Genomic DNA, 24382 nt, shown 5'->3' on the forward strand with positions numbered 1-24382 from the left:
TACTAGTTGCGATTTACTGTCTAAATTAATAAATTTAAATGAAAGTTAACTATATAATTAAAATAAATGACATAAAATAAATTAAATGATTCACTTTGATTTTTTTTGATATTACATTTAATATTTAAAAAAATTGATGCACTTTCTAACGCTCATTTCTGATAAATGTAATAAAATAGTACAATAAGAAGTAAAATTCCAACCCTTACTATAATTTTATGTTTACATTAAATGTATGACATTACAACTGTTAAAATAAATATCTCTATTGATGTGACAGAAAAATACGTTAATGCTAATATAGAAATAGATATACAACTAATGATATTCATTAAACAAGGATATATTTTTTTGCTACATAATTTTTTATTAAATTTTCATGTAATTTCTGTAAAGATTATTAGATATCGACAAATTTTTTAATTGTTTTTGAGGTATTTTTTATCAGGAAATAGCAAAAAAGCGGCTTAATATAATTTATATTATTTACCAAATCATTAAAAAATTGTAGGAAAAGAATCAAATTGCTACAATTTTTTCTATCAATAAAATCATACATATAATTATGACTGGGTTAGCCTTACTGCAAAAACAATTTGTTCTATCTTCTAATTACGCAGTAAATTTTTCACTCACATGTCACGAGTAGAATTTACAAATGTATAGTTATGAATAATTAAAAAATATGTCATTAAAAAAACATAATAAGAAGATCATGGCTTATCAGTGTTTTAAGCTATAAGTAATCAGTACAAAGCTTAATCTTAATTATACCTGCTCTCGAAGAGATTACGATTCGGATTCCTCAAAAAATATTACCATAACTCATAACAAATTACTTTAGATAGACTTGAAATTTAACATTATTTATATCGATTAAACATCTACATAATACCAGACATTGAGAAAGTCCAGTCACAAATAATCTACTTGAATATATGAGTAATTTAAATGTTTTTCTTTATTATTTTGTTTGTAGGTAATAGCTTTTAAATAACATAAAGATAAGAAACTCAATTACGAAAAACATAAAAGGGTATAATTGGGCTGTAGATAATACAACAGTATGTATAAGAAAAAGTAACTTCCTGCATTGTTGTAATACATCAAAAACTTCAATCGTTGCACTCGCTTATTAGAACAACGAAATAAGTATACGCCTTTCGAAAGTGACATTTGCTTGCTGGATATTTGTCTTCTGGTGATATATTGTTTCCCATGACCGTTTCGTAACAAAGAAATATTCATTCAATGTACCGGATAATCCTTACGTGTTATTTATGGGGGAACCCTTTAGTTCTAGTCGTAACGAGAGCCTTTGTGTGATTGCACTATGGTTTAGCTTATCTTTATTGATAAATAATCACTATTGGTCAAAGTAATTATCGCGAGTTTCAAGAATAAGATCCCCCACAAATGTGGTCCCCACAACATATACATATTTAGAATGATGCATTTTATATATGTATGTATATATAATAGAATTCGCTATAAATCATAGATTTGATTTTTTAAAAGCCCCCAAATTCGTATTGGGTAAATTCATACAAAAATATATAAATGATACTTATTTTATAATTAATAGTGACGGGACGATTAATCGGAATCGGAATTGTAAATTTTGGAATTTTTAACCTAATTTACGATTCTAAAAACGATTCTTTGGAATTATTGGTACTTTCGCATTAGCTGCCCATAATTTAGTTTTGTTTAGCGCCTCATCGATTTAAAAAAGGGATAAGAATTAAATATTAAAAAGAGGCAGCCAATATCTACGGGAAGATATTTCTTAAAACGTGAAATGGAAAAATATTTTGCTCTCAAAAATATAAACGATTATAAAAACCCTTTGCTGGTAAAATTTCAATAAAAATGAATTACCTATCCTAGCATATTTAACGAGCATTATTGGCAATACCCACATCAGGTAATATTTATTTAAAAGGCGAAACTGGAGAGTTAATAATGTTTTTACATTATAATTAACGAGTTTTAGGACTTAAATATAAATTGCTATTTTTTATTATAAATTGATCACCAGATAAATTCAGTGTAAATATTATATAATAGGTATTTAGTAAATACCTATAAATAGTGATGGGACAATTCCAAAATGTTTGCCGATTCCGATACATTTAAAAGCTTTCGATTCCAATTCTTCAATGTAGAAAAAATAAATATAAAATTTTAAAGGAAAACGCTAGTTTTAACTTTTACACCAGTTTTTTTAATAAACATGATGCCCCTACTATATTTGATAAACTTTTGTAGAAATTATTTTTAAAATTAATAAATATTACATAATAGGTATTTACTAAATACCTAATAATTATGTCGTATTCACATTGAATTTATCTGGCGAACCCTATATAATAAAAAAATATTGACACCATACAAGTTTTTTATTGTTGTCATGTGTACCGCTCGAGTTGTTATCGCCTCTTAAGGGCAGCACTATCTTGTCAAACTTGAGATAAATTCAGTTGACATCGAAAAATTTATGAATAAGTTTCGTTTCATAATTCAAACACTTATAATTTTGTAGCTTGCAGTTACATGTATGCAAATTATCGCGTTTTCATGTTTATTAAAATATGTACTATATCTACGGATTTGCGGTTTAGATAAAATAATGTTGATACATTTTTATATTTATACAACATGTTAGTGCGGTACTGCTGAGATGGACTTATTAAAATACAAATTAAAACTGCGAGGTTTTGCCTCAGAGGGTATTTATACTACAATATATACAATATATAACTTACGTAGCGAAAATATGAGTACGTTGCACCACAAGTGTCCTTTTCTGTAGAACCTTTTTCTTCTTTTCGTGCCCAAAGGAGGAGGAAGATAATTGACCTTTGTGTTTTCTCTCTCAGGCACAACAATTTCCGTGTCTTTCCGCTCGTCTAAATCTCTCGTCTGAAAGCAAAAAAAATATATATGACACATTACAAAAATTTACATACAATACTCTCTGGTTATATATAGTTTTATTTTTTATATATAATATATTATACATGCATACTTTTACCACTAATGCATGATATTATCAAAATTACAGTACTAATATTTAGATCAACTGACATGCACGTTCAAAGACAATACAATGATTTTACGCAATCAAGATGACACGTGCATAGGAATATATTTATATTTATGTTACACACTATTTTAAATTCAACGTTTAGAATATAAGTTAGGTTAAGCTAAAGAAACAGTTTTTGTGAAAGGGCAAAGTATTTTTTTTTAATATGTTTGTATACATGCATTGTGACATGTATACATGTATGTATAATACTGTTTGTTAGTTTTTATAATTACTGAACAAGTGTTACGATTGTGTTTCATCCATAGAATGTAATTATAGACACTACTGTGTGACAATGTTTTTTTGATGACATGAACGTGTGAACATGCTTTGACAGTAATATTTTTTTTATTGTTATACGTTATCGTCTTATGTGTGGTTTTATTTAAATTTTATTTATAATATTATATTAGCAATATTAGTTTTAATAGATTTTACAGCTGTAAACATATTTTATTGATAGGGTAAAATAATTACATAAAATTTTCTGCATGACCTTCACGCACGATTATGTATTTCCATACGATATATAAAAAAGATAAACCATTCGATATGTTATAATATAAAATTTACTGAATTTATTATTTTTTTTTCTATAACATTTGCGTTAAATATTTTTTTTATTAAACTATATTTTAGGTTATTCTGAAATAAATGTCGTTATTTTTAAAATGTTTTTATTTTATTTTAATGATTCAAAATATTTTGATAGTCCCCTTTTACATCGTCTGCATTTTCGATTTTTTCCATCTAGGAAGTGTTACTGATTAGCTAATCACAACAGAAGCTGTAATTGCTTAGCCATGTTTAAGAGTTTCGCAATGCATTGTCATTTTGCAGTCCTACCATATACACAAAGTAACTTTTTAAAGTCTGAGTATAGGAGTAAGTTTTGCTACTTGACGTTTAAATAACCACTGTCTTATACGACGATTGTTATCATAAAACACTCATTTATCATCTGCGGATATCAAATGATCGAAAAAAAAGTAATGGGAATGTGACACATTCACATTCCCGTTACACAATTCAAACTCGGAGATCAAGCAAATGCCACTTTTTAAAGGCGTGTACATATTTCGTTGTTCTAAGAAGCGTATGCAATGTTTGGCTGGATGATCGCTGCAAGATTGTGATTGATCAGCAAGCTTTGCAGCCTTCAATACATAAGGCTGGTCTCCAGTGGGGACCAGGCAGACACTCGAAGGAGCAGGTTTAGTCCACCTGCGGACGACATATGGTCATGGACGCTCATATCCTGAGAGGAACTCCGCAGCAGAGACGGATCAACCTCCGCTATACTGTGGATCTTCTACGGACATCATCCCTACGCCAGCTTCTACACCACCACTCGGAGAATAACTATCTCGCCCATCATAGTGTGTCGTAATATGTAATATAATCTAATAAAATTTTCACTAGTTCCACCTGAATCATTTTATAAATAAAAATTTGAGTGCTGCCGGGGCTCGAACCCACAACTATCTGCTATGTTACGATCTACGCTATTCCGTACGTATATGACATGAGAATCCAAAAATTCATTCCTATGCTCACCAAATGCACGCATAATACCTTAAAATAGTATATGTTATAGGTTAAGCAATAAATAAAAGGGATTTGTTCTGAAATATATGTATAAGCTTGTGTAATTTTTATAACTATTGACACAAATATATAACTTTAATCTGCATCTAGCTCAGATGAATTCATTAATAAAACATGTGTTTCAATCTTTAGATTTTTCCTAATTGAATATTTCCTACAAACCGCCAATTAGCGGCGACCCTATAGTCCAATTTGCTTCAATTTCAATCTAACCAAAGCCCCAAATGATTCCGAGTGATTCTTTCTCTAAACCGTCAAACAGTAGGGAATTAGCATCCTATGCGGGTAAAAACGTTAACGACCCAGCGGCTGCGGCCAATTAAAGCATGTGGCTCGTTCCTGCTACGTATAGCTATGGCACCAATCGTCGAATTCCTGTCTCTCCTGCTGCTACTTCGTAATAATCGCACAGCAATTTGATCAGTGGGGCTTCAAATCGTGCTCGTATATATATTACAATAAATAAAAAATGCATTATTACCATTTTGTTATAAAGTAGGTATAGAAATATACAGATTAAAACAACGAAGTTGATAGGTACAACATCTTGGAAATAACAAATCCTCTTCTAAAAACAAGGAAGAAGTTTTATATTTCTATATTTTTATTTTAGTTTAGAATACATTGGACAATATATCAATCACACCATAGAGTAAATTTGCATTTTTTGTCAACAAAAATAAGATAACTACCATTCACGATAAATTTTAAGCAATGGATATAATTGTGTAAGTAATAATAAATAAGTTATGGTTGATGCAGATAAAATTAAGAGCTATCTCTTATATGAGCTAGAGATCCACATATGAAGTATCACGATCGTCAATTGAGATAGTCGATAAATAAATAATTACGTTCACACTTTGCTCATACAAGATCGTAAGGCTAACGAACCGCAAGGATTTGTGACGATCCTTGCTGATTGCTATACGTCACGCGTCAAAACATGAGAGATGATAGAATGATTTGTTTGTGTGGTCAACGTTTACGTTTCAACGTGTGCGTTTATAAATAGAAGACATTTGCCGTCATATAGAGGAGCAACGAGATGATTATGTCTTTGCTCTTTATTGGTCTTTTGTTGAGAAACTCATGTAAATTTCCTGTATCATTAAAATATAGCTTACAATAATAGCATACTTTGGTGTTTCTGAATTTAAATCAATTAACTTTATAATAAAGCAACTGTGTCTGATTTATCAATTAAACCACCCTTTAATTCACAATTGAACCCCCCCAATTGAGCAATTAAAACGGCTGGTCTAAAAACGATCGAAAAGATTTTGCCATTAAATCAAAATAGTGCCAATTCGGTTTGTGATATATGTCAAAGACAGCGAAATTTGTGTTTTAAAATGTGGCATCGTAGTGAGAAAATATTTTTGTAGATTAACTCCTTGAGAAAATATAAGATGTGCATTTAGGATTACCATTCAAAACAATCTGTTTCAAAAAAAGTCGCCACCCTTTTTAAATTGGCCGTTCTACCGAAAGAGGCGCAAAATGAAATCTCCTATAGAGTGGGCCATGGGTATAAATGCTAGAACGCGTGCAACCAACGAACACTTCAACAGAAATATTCTCTGATACTTCTACTGGCATTCACACTTTGGAGTTCATCACAACTACAATGGCTAACTTAACATGTTTTATTTTATTTTTCACTACTATTTTTTTAGACGTAAAACGCAATTTTTATTGTAAATTATACTTTAAGATATCAAAATTTAATGAGCTTTTTCAATATAAATACATATTATTTTTACATAATTATTCATAAATTAATGCACCAAAAATCGAACTAATTTTTTGCCAAAAAACACTTGATAATAACTTCAATTGTATTAGTGGTGAATATAATTATCTTTATAAAAGACAATGTTAAAGATTAAGACAACAAAAAATATGATTATTAAAAAAATAATAAAATATTACCTTAAGTAATTAGTAGATATATTTTTATAAATTATCTTAGGTAATAATAAAATATATAACTAAAATATAAGAATATGAATTAAGGCTTCTGAATATTATTTATTAATTTTATAATGAAATAATGTAATAGTATATAATCTAAAGTTAAATTGACAGAATTTTTAATCGAGGTCTTAGTCTAATTGAATTAAGCCGACAAAAGCATGTTATCATGTGGTCATTTAAGTGCCATAATCTAAGGTTGAAAAATATAAATAAATTGCCTAAATTAAAAAAGAAATGTGTAGCTACACAAAAGCATGTAAACTGGCACAATATATTTACAAAACACAAGTTTATTTATTATCATATGTTTTTAATTGATTTACGTGTAATTTAATTTAGTTTATGTTAAATATCATCTTTGAAGGCAAAAGCAGATGGCTTTCTAAGTAAGTGCAACTCATCAACAAACGAAAATCACAAGAGACATGTGTGTTGAAAATAGAAAATGCAGACACACATACCGAGAATTAACTCGTTTAACAGATGTACTTATTCGTTAAGATTTAACTTTTTGTATATATATAATACAATAAATTTATTCAGCATACAGTGAATCGTTCACATGATGAGTAAGTATCAATTAAACGTGTGAACTGTTTTAATTGACTGAAACTTGACTAAAAACACAATTATATTATTAGAAATTACTTGATTCATAATATTTATAAAATATGATGTTTTATCTATTTATTTCCAATAACCGAATGACCTCTATAAAGATAAACAAGATACATAGAATTGGAATATGACTCATTGCAACTACAATGTATTTGTTTAATTCAACACTAAATTTCAGATGGAACTATCTGTATAAAATATTTAAATTATTGCATCCTAGATGCGTAGTACCGTAACAAGATAATGAGAAACGTGCCACAATAAATGTCTGACATCCGAACCGAGATGAACGATCTTATGGTTTGAGGTTTGACTTTTTGATATTGAGCTATCCATCACGATATGTAAATGTCTCAACGATGTTATAGTGGTACATTTTTAATATATGGTAATTTGACGCGAGTTAAGTTTATGTTTAAAATATTGGATTAGTGTTTGCTGTTGTTCAAGATCAAGTTTCGATTTCTACATTTTTACCTAACTTTCTCCACAATCTGAATGTTGAGGCAATCAAACGTCGATTTGAATATTTTCGACTAAGTGGCCTTTGTATTTATTTAAGGTATTTTTATAGGGATATTTGATCGTAATTTAAGTAGATTTCTAAACACTAAATAATACTCGAATTTCTATTGATATTATTAATAGATGATATTTATCTTATAAATAAAATAAATAATTAATATTAATTAATTATATAAATAGATCACATTGTTTACGAACATAATTTATGACAAGTAAAATACCACATTAGTATATAAAATACCACATTAATATATTAGTTTGCTATTTAATAAGCAAGTAGAGGAAGTATGCAATGATTCACCACTTAGTCACACACACGCCTAAAAAATCCGTTTAAAAGGAACACAAATTTCCACAAAATCTCATAGTTAAATCTTATCTAATCTTATATACCTTGACTAAAATCGACGTGTTTAAAGAATGTTTGCAATATCGGTATCATTACGCATTATTGAGTAAATATTATATAAAGTATTAGTAACATATAAATAACTTTAATAATTCATGCAGATTGTTAATTTAAATACGAACCATATTACATACCCCATTATACAAAATCCCCATATTAGAAGTGAACAACCCCATCAGGATTGAGTTGAGCTTTCCACGCGTTTTCAATACACAGTTTTATTATTATATTTTTATTCCTCCACCAGTTTTTAATTATGAAGTTTTTTCTATCAATATAAAATATGTTTATCAATAAATCTTACCATGAGATTTATGCTATCCATTTTCAGTTATATTAACATGCACGTCTTCACTCGATAGGAAATGTGCATAGACTGAAATACGATTGGTTTAGGTTGAATTTTCGATAAAATTTATCTGATAAATTTTAATCTATCATATGTACATACTATGTATGTATGTATGTATATATAAAATAAAAGACAAAACACTTGTATTTAAAAATCGTATCTTCCAAATAGCTTTAAGAAATTTATTTTATATGCATTATCAAAATCATTGTATTAGTATTGAAAATATATAAAAAAAACGTTAACGACTGTTTTACTCACTAACCTATTCCATATTATAAAAATAAAACACAACTGACAATTAAAATAATCAATAATTTTAGTCACATTATGATTATAAATTAACTCCTTTCAGTAATATTTATTGATATTTAAAAACATTTATTATTCTAAAAAATTCAATAATAATCTAATATTATTTCAGAATATATACTTTTAAGTACATTCTATTAGAAATATTTGATTTTTGTCTTAAAAATATGTGTTTTATAAATTATGCAAATATTAATATGTGTAGATTGCTAGATTTGTTGTATATTTAATAAAAATTGAAAATTTTACAGGGTGATCAAAAAACATTTCAGTGATGATGTTACAGAAAAAAAATAGCAACAAAAAATTTTTGAATGTATTTTTTAAAGATACTATAAAAATGTATTTTAAATTATTATAAATGATTCAAATATTAATATATACATATATAGTATATAGCTGGATTCGTTGTATACTAAAAATTGAAGATATGACTGCAATTGATAAAATTTTACATGATAACCAAAAATACATTTTAGTGATGATGTTACAGAAAAAAAAATTTTAATGTATTTTTTATTAAGTTACTATAGATAATATTATCTTTTTATAAACAAATATGGCACAAAATGTAATCAAAAACTATTAATGCTATAAAAAAATAACATTAAAAAAAGCTTTCACTACGTAAAATATTGTGTGATACATCAATAAAAATGATCTTACTTAATTTGTTTTACACTTATGAGAGAAATTCTTAAGCGACCTTGAAATAATGCTTAAATTGTTTTGATTATTAATTAAAATATTATAGGAAAGTATATGACTTAATGGTCATCGTACCCATTGTAATGGACCATTTAGTAAATCCAATTTTAATTAAAATTTACACAAGAAAAAATAATATTTTAAATAGTTTAAGCTAGATTTTGACTAAACATTCCTTTCAGTTAACGGTTCACAAAACTTATGTTTTATCTTATTTTTGTCTTACAATATTTTTTATTAAATAGAGATAATAGAATCTTTTTTTTACTTAGGTATTTTTAATTTATTACTATTTGACTTTGAAAAACGTAAAACATTATGTAAAAGCTTGTGTCATGTGCTTTATATCGATTTACGATTCATGATATTTTACGTTAGTAATGGGAATGACAACCATATAAATATTTTTAGTATAGATCCATCAGTAATAATATTTTAATTAGAATTATTTTGTGTTAGAATTGCGTTTTAAATTTCAACACAGTTAAAAAAATATTTAGATAGTGTTATATATTTTTTTTGGAATTTAAAAAATAATAATAGTTATTTTCTATCGTTCCTACGCTAGCAAAAGATTTTCAGATAACATTACTATAATATATAAATCAAAAACTTAATATGCTAACAGTAACCTAATTATAAGAATAGACTCTAAAAACGAACAGTGTTAATAATAAAAAAAGCACTGTTTCTATACACCTTTTTTTTTTATACCTTAAAAAAATACTTTGTAACTATTGCAGTATACACAATGCAGAATTTTCTATCATATTCAATTATCACCATTTAACTAAAAATATTTTATGAGAGACAATGAATTTTACTGATTTTTTAAACAGCAAATTTTAATGTATCTAAAACATGATTTTCATAAGAATAAAGTGAGTCTTTATAACAATAAATGAGAAAGTATATTGTATTTAATATGTTTTTAGTAAATCTTTAATTTAATATATCAAGTTAAATTTACTTTTTACCACTTTTATACTATTTGGAAGACACGATATTTGTATAAAAAAAAAACATTTACTAAACTGTATTATTATGATCGTATTTCACTGTTGAACAACATTATGTCTGTCAAAATTTGAAAGCGTTTACGCAACCGTTTAAATCGATAATTTTTGATTTATGTTTCACGTTTCTGTACGCGTTATCAATACGCAATTACCGTTGAGAAATCCCCAGATTTAACCGTTTTTTATTTTATTTAACTCGTTCAAATAACTTTAACTGAAACTTTCGACCGTTCGCGCGCGTCACCCTCGCGAGCAGCGCTGCGAGCTGAGTCCGCTCCGCGACTGAATCCCGACGAGTTATCAATGCACTAACCAAAGTTCCTACCACCACACATTTGAGTTTTACTACAGGCGCAATGAAGAAAAAAAAATACATGCCGATCGGCGACAGGGGGACCCAAAGCATAGAAACGGAAAGCATTGTTTGGCGATGCGTCATTTGCGGTAGTCGGTGGAAATTGTGTATTGTATGAGGAAAATTAGTCTAAGACAGGAAAATACTTTTCTCCATTTTCAACAATTAAAGCTCTTGAAGGTAAGATAATTGAGGCACTTGAAACATAGGTGTGTAGGAAAACACTAAGAATACTGAGAATGATAAGAATATGACGTCAAGACATATACACAATATTTTAGAAAATGGTTTATTTTTGTAATTTGTTAATAAAGTACTAAATTATATATATTATAATTTACAATGGCGGTCTTTTTAATTAAGCTATTTAAAAAAAATCTATTAAATGTATCGATGACATGAGGTAGAAATTAGATACTATTTTTCTGAGTAAAGTGACTTGTTTAACTATTTACAAAATTCAAAAGATAAAATAAAACTAATAGTAATAAAAACATAACTATTTACTTAACTGGGACCTGTAGTAAAGCAGGATGGGTTTAGTCATTTTATATTTAAATTTAAATTTTATCTTGTCGTAGTCACCAATTCTAGAGATTAATGGAATGATATGGTTTCGCATAATATTTTTCGGTATGATAATAGCAATATATTTTAACTGTTGGTATAATAAATATACTTTAAAATTTTTAACTGTCAGTATAAAAATATGTGCTATTCATCATTTTTATCGCTTTATTTTGAATGGCTTGGAGCTTAGAAATAAATTACATAGGTTACTCCATACTAAGCGTATTTTATCTGTTTATTTAGTCAAATTTTATTTTTACTAGCTATGCATTTTTTTTTTATAAAATATTAGATTGGAGGCCACAAAGGCAACAAGACCTTTGTACCCAAATTCCGACGTATACCCAGGTATTTGACCTTTATTTGATGCAGTTTCCTTGTTCATTTTTAAAAGGTGGAAGCGAATTGTTTTGTGCGTGCTTCAGTTTTTTCTAGTGTATTATAATTTTACATTAAATACAATAGTTATTTAGCTTTTGTAAGGATTTATCTTACTATTGCTAAGTTTTTGAATAAGAGTGTTTCAGGGCTTTCAGGAATAATGTGATGCTCTGAGCAACTAATATTTTGGAGGCCCTTCACAATTAAATAAAAATGTGGTAAAGACAATAAAATCAATGGTATTGTGGAAGTTCTTCTTGAAACTCGCACACTTAATCACCGTAACCACTACAATAATAAGGATGAATGTGACAAAAGAGTGTAACTGAACGGACCACACAAAAGCCCTCGTTACATCTAGTGAAAAAAGGATAACACAGAAATAACCCTGTGATACATAAAAATAATATTTCTTTGTTGCGTAATGGGCGCGAAAACAATATATCATTGAACGAAAAGTAACTTTTATCCCGTTGCAAAATTCGGCCTGCGAAAGGTGTCTATCAAGAAAATGTCACTTTCTAGAGGCGTGGACATATTTCCTTACAATTGTCTGAATGCTCGCTGCATGGTTATGATTCGTCAGAGAGTTATTATTAACTATGATACCAAAGGCCAGAGAGACGGCCAGAAAGAGATTCTAGAGGCAGAGGAACGGACATCGACTACACCGTCGCTGCCACAACTATCCACTGGACATCATCCCTGCGCCAGATTATCCACCACCACTCGGAAAATAACAATCATTACCAGTTTATAATAAGTCACGCTCTCTAGGATTAGGAACTTTAAAGTATTAAATATCAAAATCCAATTATAACATTTAATTATTTCACAGAAGCTTTATGCGCTTATCTATTAGCAAATTCAAACTGTTTCAAAATTAAATCTGTTTATTAATGTAGTGCTGCCAGTTAATTTAGCCAGTTTTAAGGGACGAGAGTAAGTGAGAGATAAGGGCGTGCGTTACATGCGTTCCGCACGCCCACTTCTTCTCATTCACTCTCGTCACTTAACACGCGAGCGAGCGAAAGGCAATGTATCTAACCGTACGCACCTAAATAACATTAGTATTTTCAGCAAAATTCAAGTTTTGAAAAAAACATTTTTCAAAAGCATAAATCTGTGTTTATGCATTAACTTATTAAATCGATTTCTTTCAAAGCAGATCGCAAAGACAACAAATTTAGAACCACCGATTTTACTGTTTTTGAAAGTTGTGTAATGAATAAAGTAGAGGAATAAAATCTCCTATTTTGTTGCACCTTCACTAAACAAATTATAAATTTGTTTACCAGTACCAAAAAAGCTTATTGCTTCTTTGCAAGATTCTGCTGAAACCACTTCGTCAAGAAAGTATGTTTTTTTAAAATCAGAAAAGGTACAATTTTTATTTTCACGTTTTTTAAATTTCGGCAAAGAATTGCAAATTCGGCTAGCAATTTCTTGAACGGTTTCGTCAGAAAAATTATCGAAGCATATAACACGTTTTTTAATTGAAATTTCGCTGAACTTTACGTAATGTCGTTTGTTTCTTATAATATAATAGCAGAATATTTAGCCTTCTTAACTTCCACAATAATCTCGATTTTAACAAACAATTCGCAAATATTATTAAACTGGTTTTGTATTCTCGTTGAAAGATAAAGAACCTGCATTCTCCAGTTATCTTATTGTGCAGCTTAATTAAAACATGCTCTGCTAATATTGGATTATATTTACTTGAACAATAACCATCTTTTAGAGAGAGAAAATATTATATCAAGATAAAACTCCAGCAGTATTTTTAATGCTTTGTTCTGACATTTATTTCATTTAGAAGCAAATTTTCGATTCCTATGTTGTATTATACATGCTATTGAATTTGAGCAACTTTAATCAAGCAAAGAATACTGAAAAAGAGATTCAAAATTTGATAATTCCATAATCACTAAAAGCATCACTGCAAATTGTAAAACTTCATAACGAGTAAAGCAAATGTCATCGAAAAGAACATGAAATAAAAAAATATAAGAGATATTAACATGCCTTACTTTTAATCAATTAAATAAACCAGACTACTAGAATTAATCAATTAATACCTAAAACCATCTAAATATGTTACTAAAAACAGAAATTAAATTCTGTAGGAGTTTAACTTAAATACGACGCAAGCAAAAGTCACAGTAATGGAAATGTTAGACAGTTTTTTATGGCCTAGGAAATATTATATGGGTGACATCTTAAAAATTAATCACAAATTAAAAAATCTCTTAGATACCATACGCATTGACCGAATATAAGTTATTATAAAAATAAAATATTAATAATCGTAATTATAGAATCGATTTCATAGCCTTTTAAAATTGTGATGTTTGGAAACAAATGTTCATTTTTATCTCGTTAGGATAAGATCATTGCACCATATGTTTTTATTAAAAAATAGCATTTTAAAAATTTGCTTTATATATTACTAATAAAATTAGTTGACTTAAATGTTATTTTAAAGTTTTTTTTGTATATGACATATTTTACTTAAGAATTAAATGATTGAAAAATGTATATTTTATAAATATACACTTTGAAATGATTTCAAGAATAATCTAAGAAATTGCATTGTATAAATTAATATTCATAATTGTGACAATTATTTGTTATTTACAATTATATATTAAACAATACTATACTTTTAAAAGATTGTCATAACATTTTTCTGTTTCACTTAAAACTCACGAATGAAACAGTAGTGATATTCTTTTTTTTACAAAAGTTTGTACAGAAAAAATAATATACGGTTGATACTTATAATAAATAATTAGCTAACTACATTATATGACATCGAAACAAAGCAATACTCACAAATAAATTTCTTGATTCGAGAGAAATGCCAGTTGTTCAGTTGCACTTTCATGTTCTTAATAATTAAGATAAATGATTAGGAAGAAGTGAAATAGCACAAACTGACGCTCAATGTCCTATGTTGCTGAGGAATCTGGATTCACCAAAACTGTCGTTATACAATACAAAAAAGTACTTGCTTATTAAAGTATTTATTACAAAAAAACAATTGAAAATAACAAGCAATTTTAAACTTTTAAACCTTCTATTGATTATTTTTATTGCTTTGCAAAATATTATGTAATATTTAATTACTTAAAATATTTTAGATAAATTTGACAAATACAACGGATTTTAAATAAGAAGAAAATAAAACTACGACACTATTGAGATAGTTTCTTGCAAAATCAAATTTAAAAAAGTGATTTAAAATCATATAGATTCATAATGGCATAGCCTTTACTAGTTAATATACAAATTTATTAGTTATTCATTACAATATAATTAAAATTAAAATTAATTTAAGACCATCATGACCTAAATATTTACCACTAAGCGTCACGATAGTAAAAAACAATACATAGTATTATTCCAATATATAAAAAAACATAAAATATTAAATTTAATAAAGTATTATGTTTGTACTAAATCTAAATATAGAAAATAAGTATAGTACTGAAATTTTGCATTTATCGTAATTTACAACGGACATCTTGAAATTATCATATTAAAAGCTTTCAAGTGTCTTTTTTTCTTTCATATAAAGCGTTTCGCTTTGGTTTGATTAATCCTTTTTGCATTCAACCCATCTCGTGTACAATCCTGGACCGGATGGTCATATATCTTGTTCGACTTCGAAAAAGAGCACTAAGGATACGATACACTTAAACACTTGAATTATTATTCCGGTTCTCAATTTCACAATTTCACCCACGTAATATTAGCCTACACTCTCATTATCTAATAAAATAACCTAATTTTAATATTATAATTGAGTAATAAGGAAGTAGAGTTGATGTATGTGATATTTTAGATAATATTAATTTACGATAGATTTGTCACATCTGATCTTATAAAGAACATATTTGCCATTGTTCTTTATGAAAGGATATTACGAAGCCGGTTTTAAAAGGAAGACAAAGGTCAAATAAAGTCCGAATTACTGCCATTCAAAACAATAAGACTCAATGAAGGTCTTGTGTATTATTAATTTGCAGTACTGTCAATTGATATGTATCGTATTACTTTATTAAAAAAATATATATAGAGACCTATCATTTACATAAAATATTTAATTTACAACTTTGGAAAGATCAAATCGATAATGTTTAATAGAAATTCACACAATGGGGGTTGTTTCCAAAAGGCCACACAAGTTTATCTATGCAAATAAAATGTTAACCGCTTTAATGCGACACGGTCTGGCAAACTATTGTTTCGTTCGACAAATGGTTCATGGAACTCATGAAAATTTATTTAACGACTCCTTATATTTATTAGAGTTACTAAAATGTACTTTTTCGTGGGTAATTTGCAATTATTTTTTCAAGATAATATTTGTTTTGCGCAAAATTTTAATCTCACATTGTCTGCACAAAACACCCACGAGTGTCCGGATTACTTACATTTTTATATCATCATTTTTTATATAAGCATATATAATTTGCTTTTTAATGTATAACATAATATGTTTTATATCAAACATTTCACCAATTTGGTTCAAAAAAATATATGAAAGTTTAGTCAGTTTTTCAGTTACCCTGTAAGATTATAAAGTTTGATAAAAAAATATTTTAATAAAACAAATATGGATTTATTACATAAATAATACCCCTTGTTATTTATTATTTCAGATATTTATATAGTAGAGATGCTAACCAAAAAAAATGGTTCAAAACATGGATAGTATTTTTTTCGTAATATAGATAACTAATGACATAATATTTAACTTAATTACATGATTCTGCATTGAGATATAATAAATTATATTCTAGACATGTTACGCATCCTTATCTTATATAATATTTATAATTAGTACATTACACATAATGGCGACAAAGTCATTTTGCTTTTTAAAGTTGAGATAAGCTAATTGAAGGCATATTTCATTAGAACACAATTTACGCTCTTTTACATAAAGTCAAACTGTACAAACATATTAGTTTTATTTATGTTTATTTTACATGTTTATGTGAAACTACCACATTACTAACAAGTATTTCACACTTTATCGATTACATTTCTTCTCCGAATTCTATAATAGCCAGTGGTCAACCGAAGGCCAAAATTTATGAAAAATCAATAAGGCATTTTAAAAATGTGTTCGTGGGTTATTTAACATTGTATGAAATTTCAACTATAAGATTATGTATCTGTTTTTAAATTGGAAGTACTTTTGCATGAGACATAATGTATGAAACAAAAGGGTTACTGAACTTAAGGTTTAAAAGTCGGAGCACTCAAGTGCTAAATATTGAAATTGATAAGACAGGCTTTGTATCTTATATCTTAGTTATTATAGTGAACAATACACTCTTTGAAATATAAATTAAAATAATATTGCTTGTATATACCAGTCCAATATTTATTTAATATTATAATATGCTTAATTTTATTTTTATTAAAAACCCAAATCCAATGATGTTAAAGATTATATTTTACTGTATTAAGACCTAATAATATTATAATTAAAATGTAGGTATTACTATGTATTGTTCAATTTTTCCTCGAGGGCAAATAAGTGGATATTTTATTTTTTAGAGCATCTTACATTGCCTCGAAGGATAAAATAACATACTTAAGAAAGTTTTAATTAGTATATTTTACTTATATGTAAAAGTCACCACCGTGTCTGCACAGTATGGAAGCCAGTAGTATAAAAAAACCGGACAGGAATTTCTCAGTTTTCTTGGGCCAAACATCTCTTGGTCACGACAATATTTGTGACAGGCATGACCCAAATAAATGAGAGCATGTATCTTACTTAATGTAAATTATAATAATTTGGTTACTTTTGAAAGATTATAAATATCTTGTATTTAATTTAAACAACATTTTTTTATTATTGAAATAATAAAATAATATTCTCAATTCTCACTACGCGTACTTAAACTGTATGCTGAAAAATTAACTTTAAATATAATATTAAATTTATTTCTCGCATGTTTCATAACAATGTTAAGAGTATACAGAAATGAGATACATACTTTATAATTAAATACAAAATACAGATTCATAACATTTATTACAAAAGGAAATTAGAGCTACTAAGTTTAAATCAAATAATTAATAAGATGAAATAAGTAAAAAAACCGTAGTAACGATTTTTCTATTCACGTGAAAATAAAACTGCACAATGGATCAAAGACAAACTATGAATGAATTATTGCATTGCTTTATGAAATTTACTATTGTGTCTTACATAAATAATAAAAAAGTATCCATACTATTTTAAAAAATCGATTGTTACACAAACAACTTCAGATTCATATAAATTCCATTGTTACTGGATTAATGCAACCCACAACGAAACACCTGTTGAAACATCTAAAATAGTATGATATTACATTTAAAATATGCAAACATATTTCAGTTCCACCTCAAATAACAAAACAAGGGTCGACCCCTATAGCGTAGAGATTGGGACTTCGTTATAGGAATACTACGCTATAGGGGACGAATTTAACGAAATCAGCAAATCAAACTTTTTTTTATTTTTATGTATTAAATGCCCTTGTATTTAGTTTTTAAGCAAGAGCACGTGCCCTATGTTCTTATTGCGACACGCACGCGAATTATGTGCCAGGGGAGTCAAACCTAAAAATTCCTAGACTTTTCAGTCTGTGAATTTATGACGTTTACTTATATTGACATATATTATCATTTATAATCAATAGATGGCACTTTGGAGTTTTTTTAATAATAGCGTATACTTATAAATAAAAATTCGAGTCTACTGCCGTGGCTCTGTGTTACCAGTTTTAAGACCATACTAACTACGCTTTAGCATTTTTTTTATTTAAAATAAAATAATTTTCAGTTGCTTTTTACAAATTTATTATTATACGTAGTACATATTAATTGATTATAAGCGGAATTTTTAGCTTTTGATTTATTGATGATGTTTTAAAGTAGAAACATTGATGTTTTAATGATATTCGCCAGAATATTTTTTATTAAGTAATGTATAATTTTAACGGCTACGTGTGACGCGTAGTTATTTGTAATATTTCACTTAAATTAGGTAGGTTCTTATGTTCTTAAAAATACGACATACAAGTTAAATTATAAGTTATTTATTATTGTGTTTTGTTATAGGCGATTTTGTTATTATTTACTGCTTATATGCGTCACTATTTATTTTTTCATGTAATAAAATCAGCATTTAATTTTATAAATAAATATTGTACATGCCAATGACAAAAACGGTGAAAGTACCTTTCATATATTTATTTATTAGTACAATACTTGAATATATAAATAAAATTAGGGACCTAAAAATAAAATTGTAACCACTCAATCAATTAATTATTTAATATGACAATACCCAGACTTTTATCGTACGATTTATATCAATCGTATGAGCTATTATAAATATGTAGTATACATTTTATTACGATGATTTATTGTGTAGTAAGAAAAAGTATCAAAAATTTAATAAAACTGTACCATAAGTGTATTGCCACATGGACATGGTAACTAGATGTATAAGTAAAATCTTTTTTTGCAAGGTCTCATTTTTTCATATCTATTGATTTGTTCGTAATGGCAAAGAATAATACTAAGCTGTTATTCTATGTAATATAAAAAATAGACCCTTGATAACAATTCGTATTAATACACAAGCCTATATGAATTTATTCATACATAAAATTAAAAGTTATTTTATGTCAATTCTTGATTACGAAATAGTGAAATCGTGTTTTTAATATGTAAATATTTCACACGCGTTTTACATACAAATCCTTATATTCACCCATATGGTGTAGAGCACACAATTTAATCATCTATTGTGTACCAAACGTTTGAATGCAAAATAATGGAAAGTTCACATAAAGCCGGTTCAACGGACATAACCGGCGACGGTTAAAATTCTCCAAGGCTTTCATTAAAGTACATATAGATATAGGTATACATAATTCTCAATCAACTCACGTATCCCTCGTTGACGCTATATACTCCATACTGTTGATCGTTCGGCATCATCTCTACGTGGTTCATCTTTCTCGGTTACATTCACAGATCACTATAAAATAGTTTCGAGACTCGCACTTCGACGGAACGTCCGTCGTCCGCGTGTTTGGTAAACACACTGACTATTAAACGCGGACAAGAGGTGAGCGCCAGGTGAGTCAGTAGCTACGTCATCATTGTGATCATTTTTTCGATAGTTTGAGAAGCGTGATTCTGCGAGACGGAAGGCATTCTTGCTACATTCTTTCGACGATTCTCGGATACGTGACGTGTTTGGCGAATAATGTTTATACGGAATCCTCTTAGTGATCCTTGATTCACTGCACCCAAAGAACCGGATCGGTTTTAAAATTGTTGGATTTGGGTAGTTCCGAAATATAAATTTAGATTTGCGTGTCACGTTTGATATGCAAAATAGTCTAGATATAAACATAATAAGAAAAAATATATTTGCAAAAACTTATGTTGATAAAGTAAATAAAAACTATTTAAGAATCTCTGTATTAATCTATTTCAATTTAATTTATTTTTTTCAAGGTGCAATATAGGACGTTTGGTTCTTAAAGTTCAGATTCATGAAAAATTAAAAATAAATAATCACTCAAAATATTCTCAATTCTCACTACGCGTATTAAAACTGTATATTGTTAAATGAACTTTAAATACATATACATATCTTGTAAGAAGAATCGTATTTTTATCTCTTGCATGTTATATTATATTACAACGTTAAGAATACAGAGATAATAACATTTTTTCTATGTAACAAAAGGAAAAAAAAGTATTAATAAGATAAAATAAATGGAAATCATCCGATAAAATAGTCATAAAAACTATCTTCCTATTAACGTGTAGATAAAACAGTGTTTTAGTAAACTTCACAAAAAATCAAAAGACAAACTTTCAGTGAATTATCTCCTTGCTATAAAAAATTGAAGAGTCTAAAATATCATACAGAAAAAACAATATCTATTCTGAATTGCACAAATAACGGAAGTATGTCTACGTCTTTTGAATATAAACCGATCGTTACACAAACGACATCAGATTCAAGCAAATTCCATTGCTGCTAGATTATTGCAACCCACAAAGAAACACCTAAAATAATATAATAATACATTTATAACTAAGAACAATAAAAGCAGTCGCGGCCAGGACGTCAGAGCTTGAGAACGCCCTTCTTGCTCGAGCAATCCATCTTCTTAGCGAACTTACCAAGAGCTGGAAAAAATATGGTGCTTATCTATTTTAGATTTGCAGCATAATTGTTTTTTGTACTGTAATTTAGCATTTGTGTGAATCTTTAATAGTATGTCTATTTAAAAGTATATGTATGTTTGAATTGATGTAGTGAATATGTATGTATGTAAAATTTTAAATAAAATTTGTTTTGTGCAATGAGCACTATAGGGTGTTGTAAAAATATGTCAAATAAATGGTCAGATTTGTAATAAAAAATATAATTAATTATAGTATAAGCGCTGCCATGAAAAAGCACTTCCGTTCGGAACTTAACGAATCGACCCAGATGACACTTTAGATGTTTAGAGTTAAACGGCCGCTTCCATTTCGATCATCCGATCTTGTCTAGCCGAGCAGTCATCTTAAATTTATAAAGGTTTAATGTGATCACTAGGATTTTACAATAAAGGATATTATTACAGCCATATACATTTGTGTAACAATTTGATATTATGATATTTTCTATGTCATAATATCCACTTGTTACACAAATGTATATGGCTGTATTTCAACTTAAAAATAGCGTGAAAAACTAGGAAAAGGTCAAGAAAAGGTAAATATTTTTTTTTGTAAATGATATTTATGTACTTAAATTTAAGTTTAATTTTTCTTAGTTGTTAATTATAAAAGTTTGTAGGCTTCTATAGCCTTGCGTATTAATTTTATCGTATTTTTCAGTCCATTTATAGTTATTTAATTAGTGGTATATAAAATACACTATAAAATTTAACACTCTTACTATACTTATTTTATTATCAGTCTAATTAACTTGATAACGCACTCCTGCATAATATTGATCTTAGGGCCACAATTAAGATAAGCGTTTTAAATCTGAGGTATGTACTTATATGTTTATACTACAATATATTCTATAGTTATTTCATATTATTTCTACGTTTTATTTTAACTGTTAATAATTAAAGTCAAAGGTTTTCTATGATTTATAAATGTAATAGCTTCTGATTTATTTAAATTATGCATTAGTAAATGAATTATTTGACTTTAAAGATTTAAAAAAAATTGTTCAAGACTAGTCAACTCTAGAACTAGTTTTGATGTATATAACATGAAGAAAATGGGTTTGAGAAAACTCCACTGCAGGACTATAATTGGAATTGACCACATTAAAGGCTTTTTCAGTATCGAATATAAATATTCCTGTACCTTTTATTGTAAAAGATTCTTCTTATTTTTATTAAAAAATAAGTAATTCTTGACAAAACCCCTTCAGGTAATTTTATACTTTCTAAAAAGGCTAATTATTTTATTTCATATATGTATTCATAAACAAGTTATTTATTTTATGTTTAATCAGTGCTCTTATTTCTTAATTGATAAGGAGCGTAATTGTGGTAATTTCAGTTTATATTATGTATTATTAACTTCTTCAAATATTTTGTTAAAAAATATCTTTGAATTTTCCGTTTTAACCCCATTTCATATAAAACAAATTACAAACTATTAACACGAGGCACTTCTGCACATACACATTTAATAACCTTGTTTGATCTCATGAATATATCTATTTACGAATTGTGATCTTGAGATCTAGTGATACACACTTTCATTTTTGAGGTCAATTGAAGTATTCAATGGTGTTTCTTAGATCATGGAAGGTTACAATTAAAATAAAAAAATCTGTTTCAGTTGCATTTTTCTAATAAAACATTAAATCATTGAATGTTAAATATATGTACGTAAATTAGTATAGCTATTAAAAAATATATTCTCTTTGTATTATTCTCTAGTAGTGATCAAGACATACGATATTATTTATTTTTTGTATTATTTAATACGTATTGGTTGCGATTTCAAAGACAAACTTTCCTCATTTCTAAGAAAAACTTTCTACGCTTCTGTACTAAATAAATTTGTGGATATGCTCTCTTTCATTTCATGCATCGTATTATTTATATAATAATACCATAATTTATTGTAAATTCATGACTAACCGCTTGGTTCTTAATGCGTTTGGAGAACGCTATTATACCATTAGTGAATAGATCTATTTATAATTTCAGAATAAATCATAATATTATCATAATATATTATACATTAATATAAAATATGAGTGCATTTTATGGCAATTTATTTTGACGGTTTCCTTTTTCCGATTTTTACCGCTCTTGTCAGTTTATTGGTCTAATTGGCTTAAAAAAATAAACGGTGAGCAATTTTCAGACGTTTGACATACATAACAAGCTTAACGCGAGAAAACGCTTACAATTGCATGTATGGCAAAAGTGAGAGAAGAGCGTAAGAAATGCATGAGGAAATCATACCTTCATTGCCATAGTTTCTAATTAGAAATTTTGATCTCAGATGAATACGTAATTTAATAACGAAATTACAATCGTGACGTTTATATTAGTAATAAGAAATGTATACTTAGTACAAAAAAAATTTTGTCATTAAATATATATTTTATTATTATTATTTAATAAATATAATATTAATTATAATTCTTAAATAATTTTAATTTAAACTATTGTTCTTGACATCTTTGTTTGATATATTCTATTATATTTAAGAGTGAAAAATTTTTACTAGCTTAAAATCAAAATATTATAAATAGCAATTTAGTTAACCGGAATAATATGATTTCGTGCCACAATTTTTTTATCATAAATCATGTATTGAAAAAATAATATAAATCGAAACATTCGTAGGTCGTGATATTTCCTTTATTTCACTTTGTTGCGAATTGTGGTGTAGAGTAAAACCTTGACCTTTAAGTTAATTCGTATCGTGAAAGATCGTTTAAAACGCTCTTTATAATTTCCTAGAACATAGTTAGTTTTATAAAAATATAATATATTACATAAGTATAAAAAAAGAATGCAAATCTATTAAAAACTATGAATCCATAGATTTAATTTCAATATCCGCAGTAAAATTGTTTTTTATGTTCATAAAAATAAACATAATCTACGTGGAGCTATATTATAAAATAGTTCAAAATGTACGATCGATTCCCAAACTATTGGTGTTACAATTCCCTCCCGCAACTGCTAATTGTTACTTCGTTATAAGGCAATGCTACGACGTAAAATTGATATAAACACCTAGATCCGTGTATATTGCTCTGTATAAGTCTCAAGTGAAATAATAAATATTTTATTAACTTTGTTAAATTTATTTTTAATAATTTAAATATTTTTTTGATCATATATACTTTATCTACATAATATTTACGAGC

General features: G+C 27.6%; 1 protein-coding gene across 6 annotated transcripts in view; it reads right to left on the minus strand.

The window, feature by feature from the left end:
• LOC148229562 (phospholipid phosphatase 2-like) overlaps window positions 1-20898 on the minus strand; it is a 38834-nt gene extending 17936 nt beyond the window's left edge. Inside the window, exons 1-3 of one of the 6 annotated variants that reach the window (XM_088198154.1) lie at window positions 10778-10923; window positions 8369-8502; window positions 2769-2925 (exon numbers count right to left, since the gene is read on the minus strand). In XM_088198154.1, coding sequence (XP_088054280.1) covers window positions 2769-2925; window positions 8369-8410 — 199 coding nt within the window. In that variant the 5' untranslated portion in view covers window positions 8411-8502; window positions 10778-10923. Of the gene's footprint in view, window positions 1-2768; window positions 2926-8368; window positions 8611-10641; window positions 10924-19902 lie in introns of those variants that run through there. The other 5 variants (XM_088198155.1, XM_088198152.1, XM_088198153.1 and 2 more) reach the window with 5 other exon arrangements.
• Between the last annotated feature and the right edge of the window lie 3484 nt (window positions 20899-24382).

Source organism: Plectrocnemia conspersa, unplaced genomic scaffold, assembly GCF_051122295.1.
Source record: "Plectrocnemia conspersa isolate PC_06_02 unplaced genomic scaffold, ASM5112229v1 ptg000011l, whole genome shotgun sequence".
Lineage (NCBI taxonomy): Eukaryota > Metazoa > Arthropoda > Insecta > Trichoptera > Polycentropodidae > Plectrocnemia > Plectrocnemia conspersa.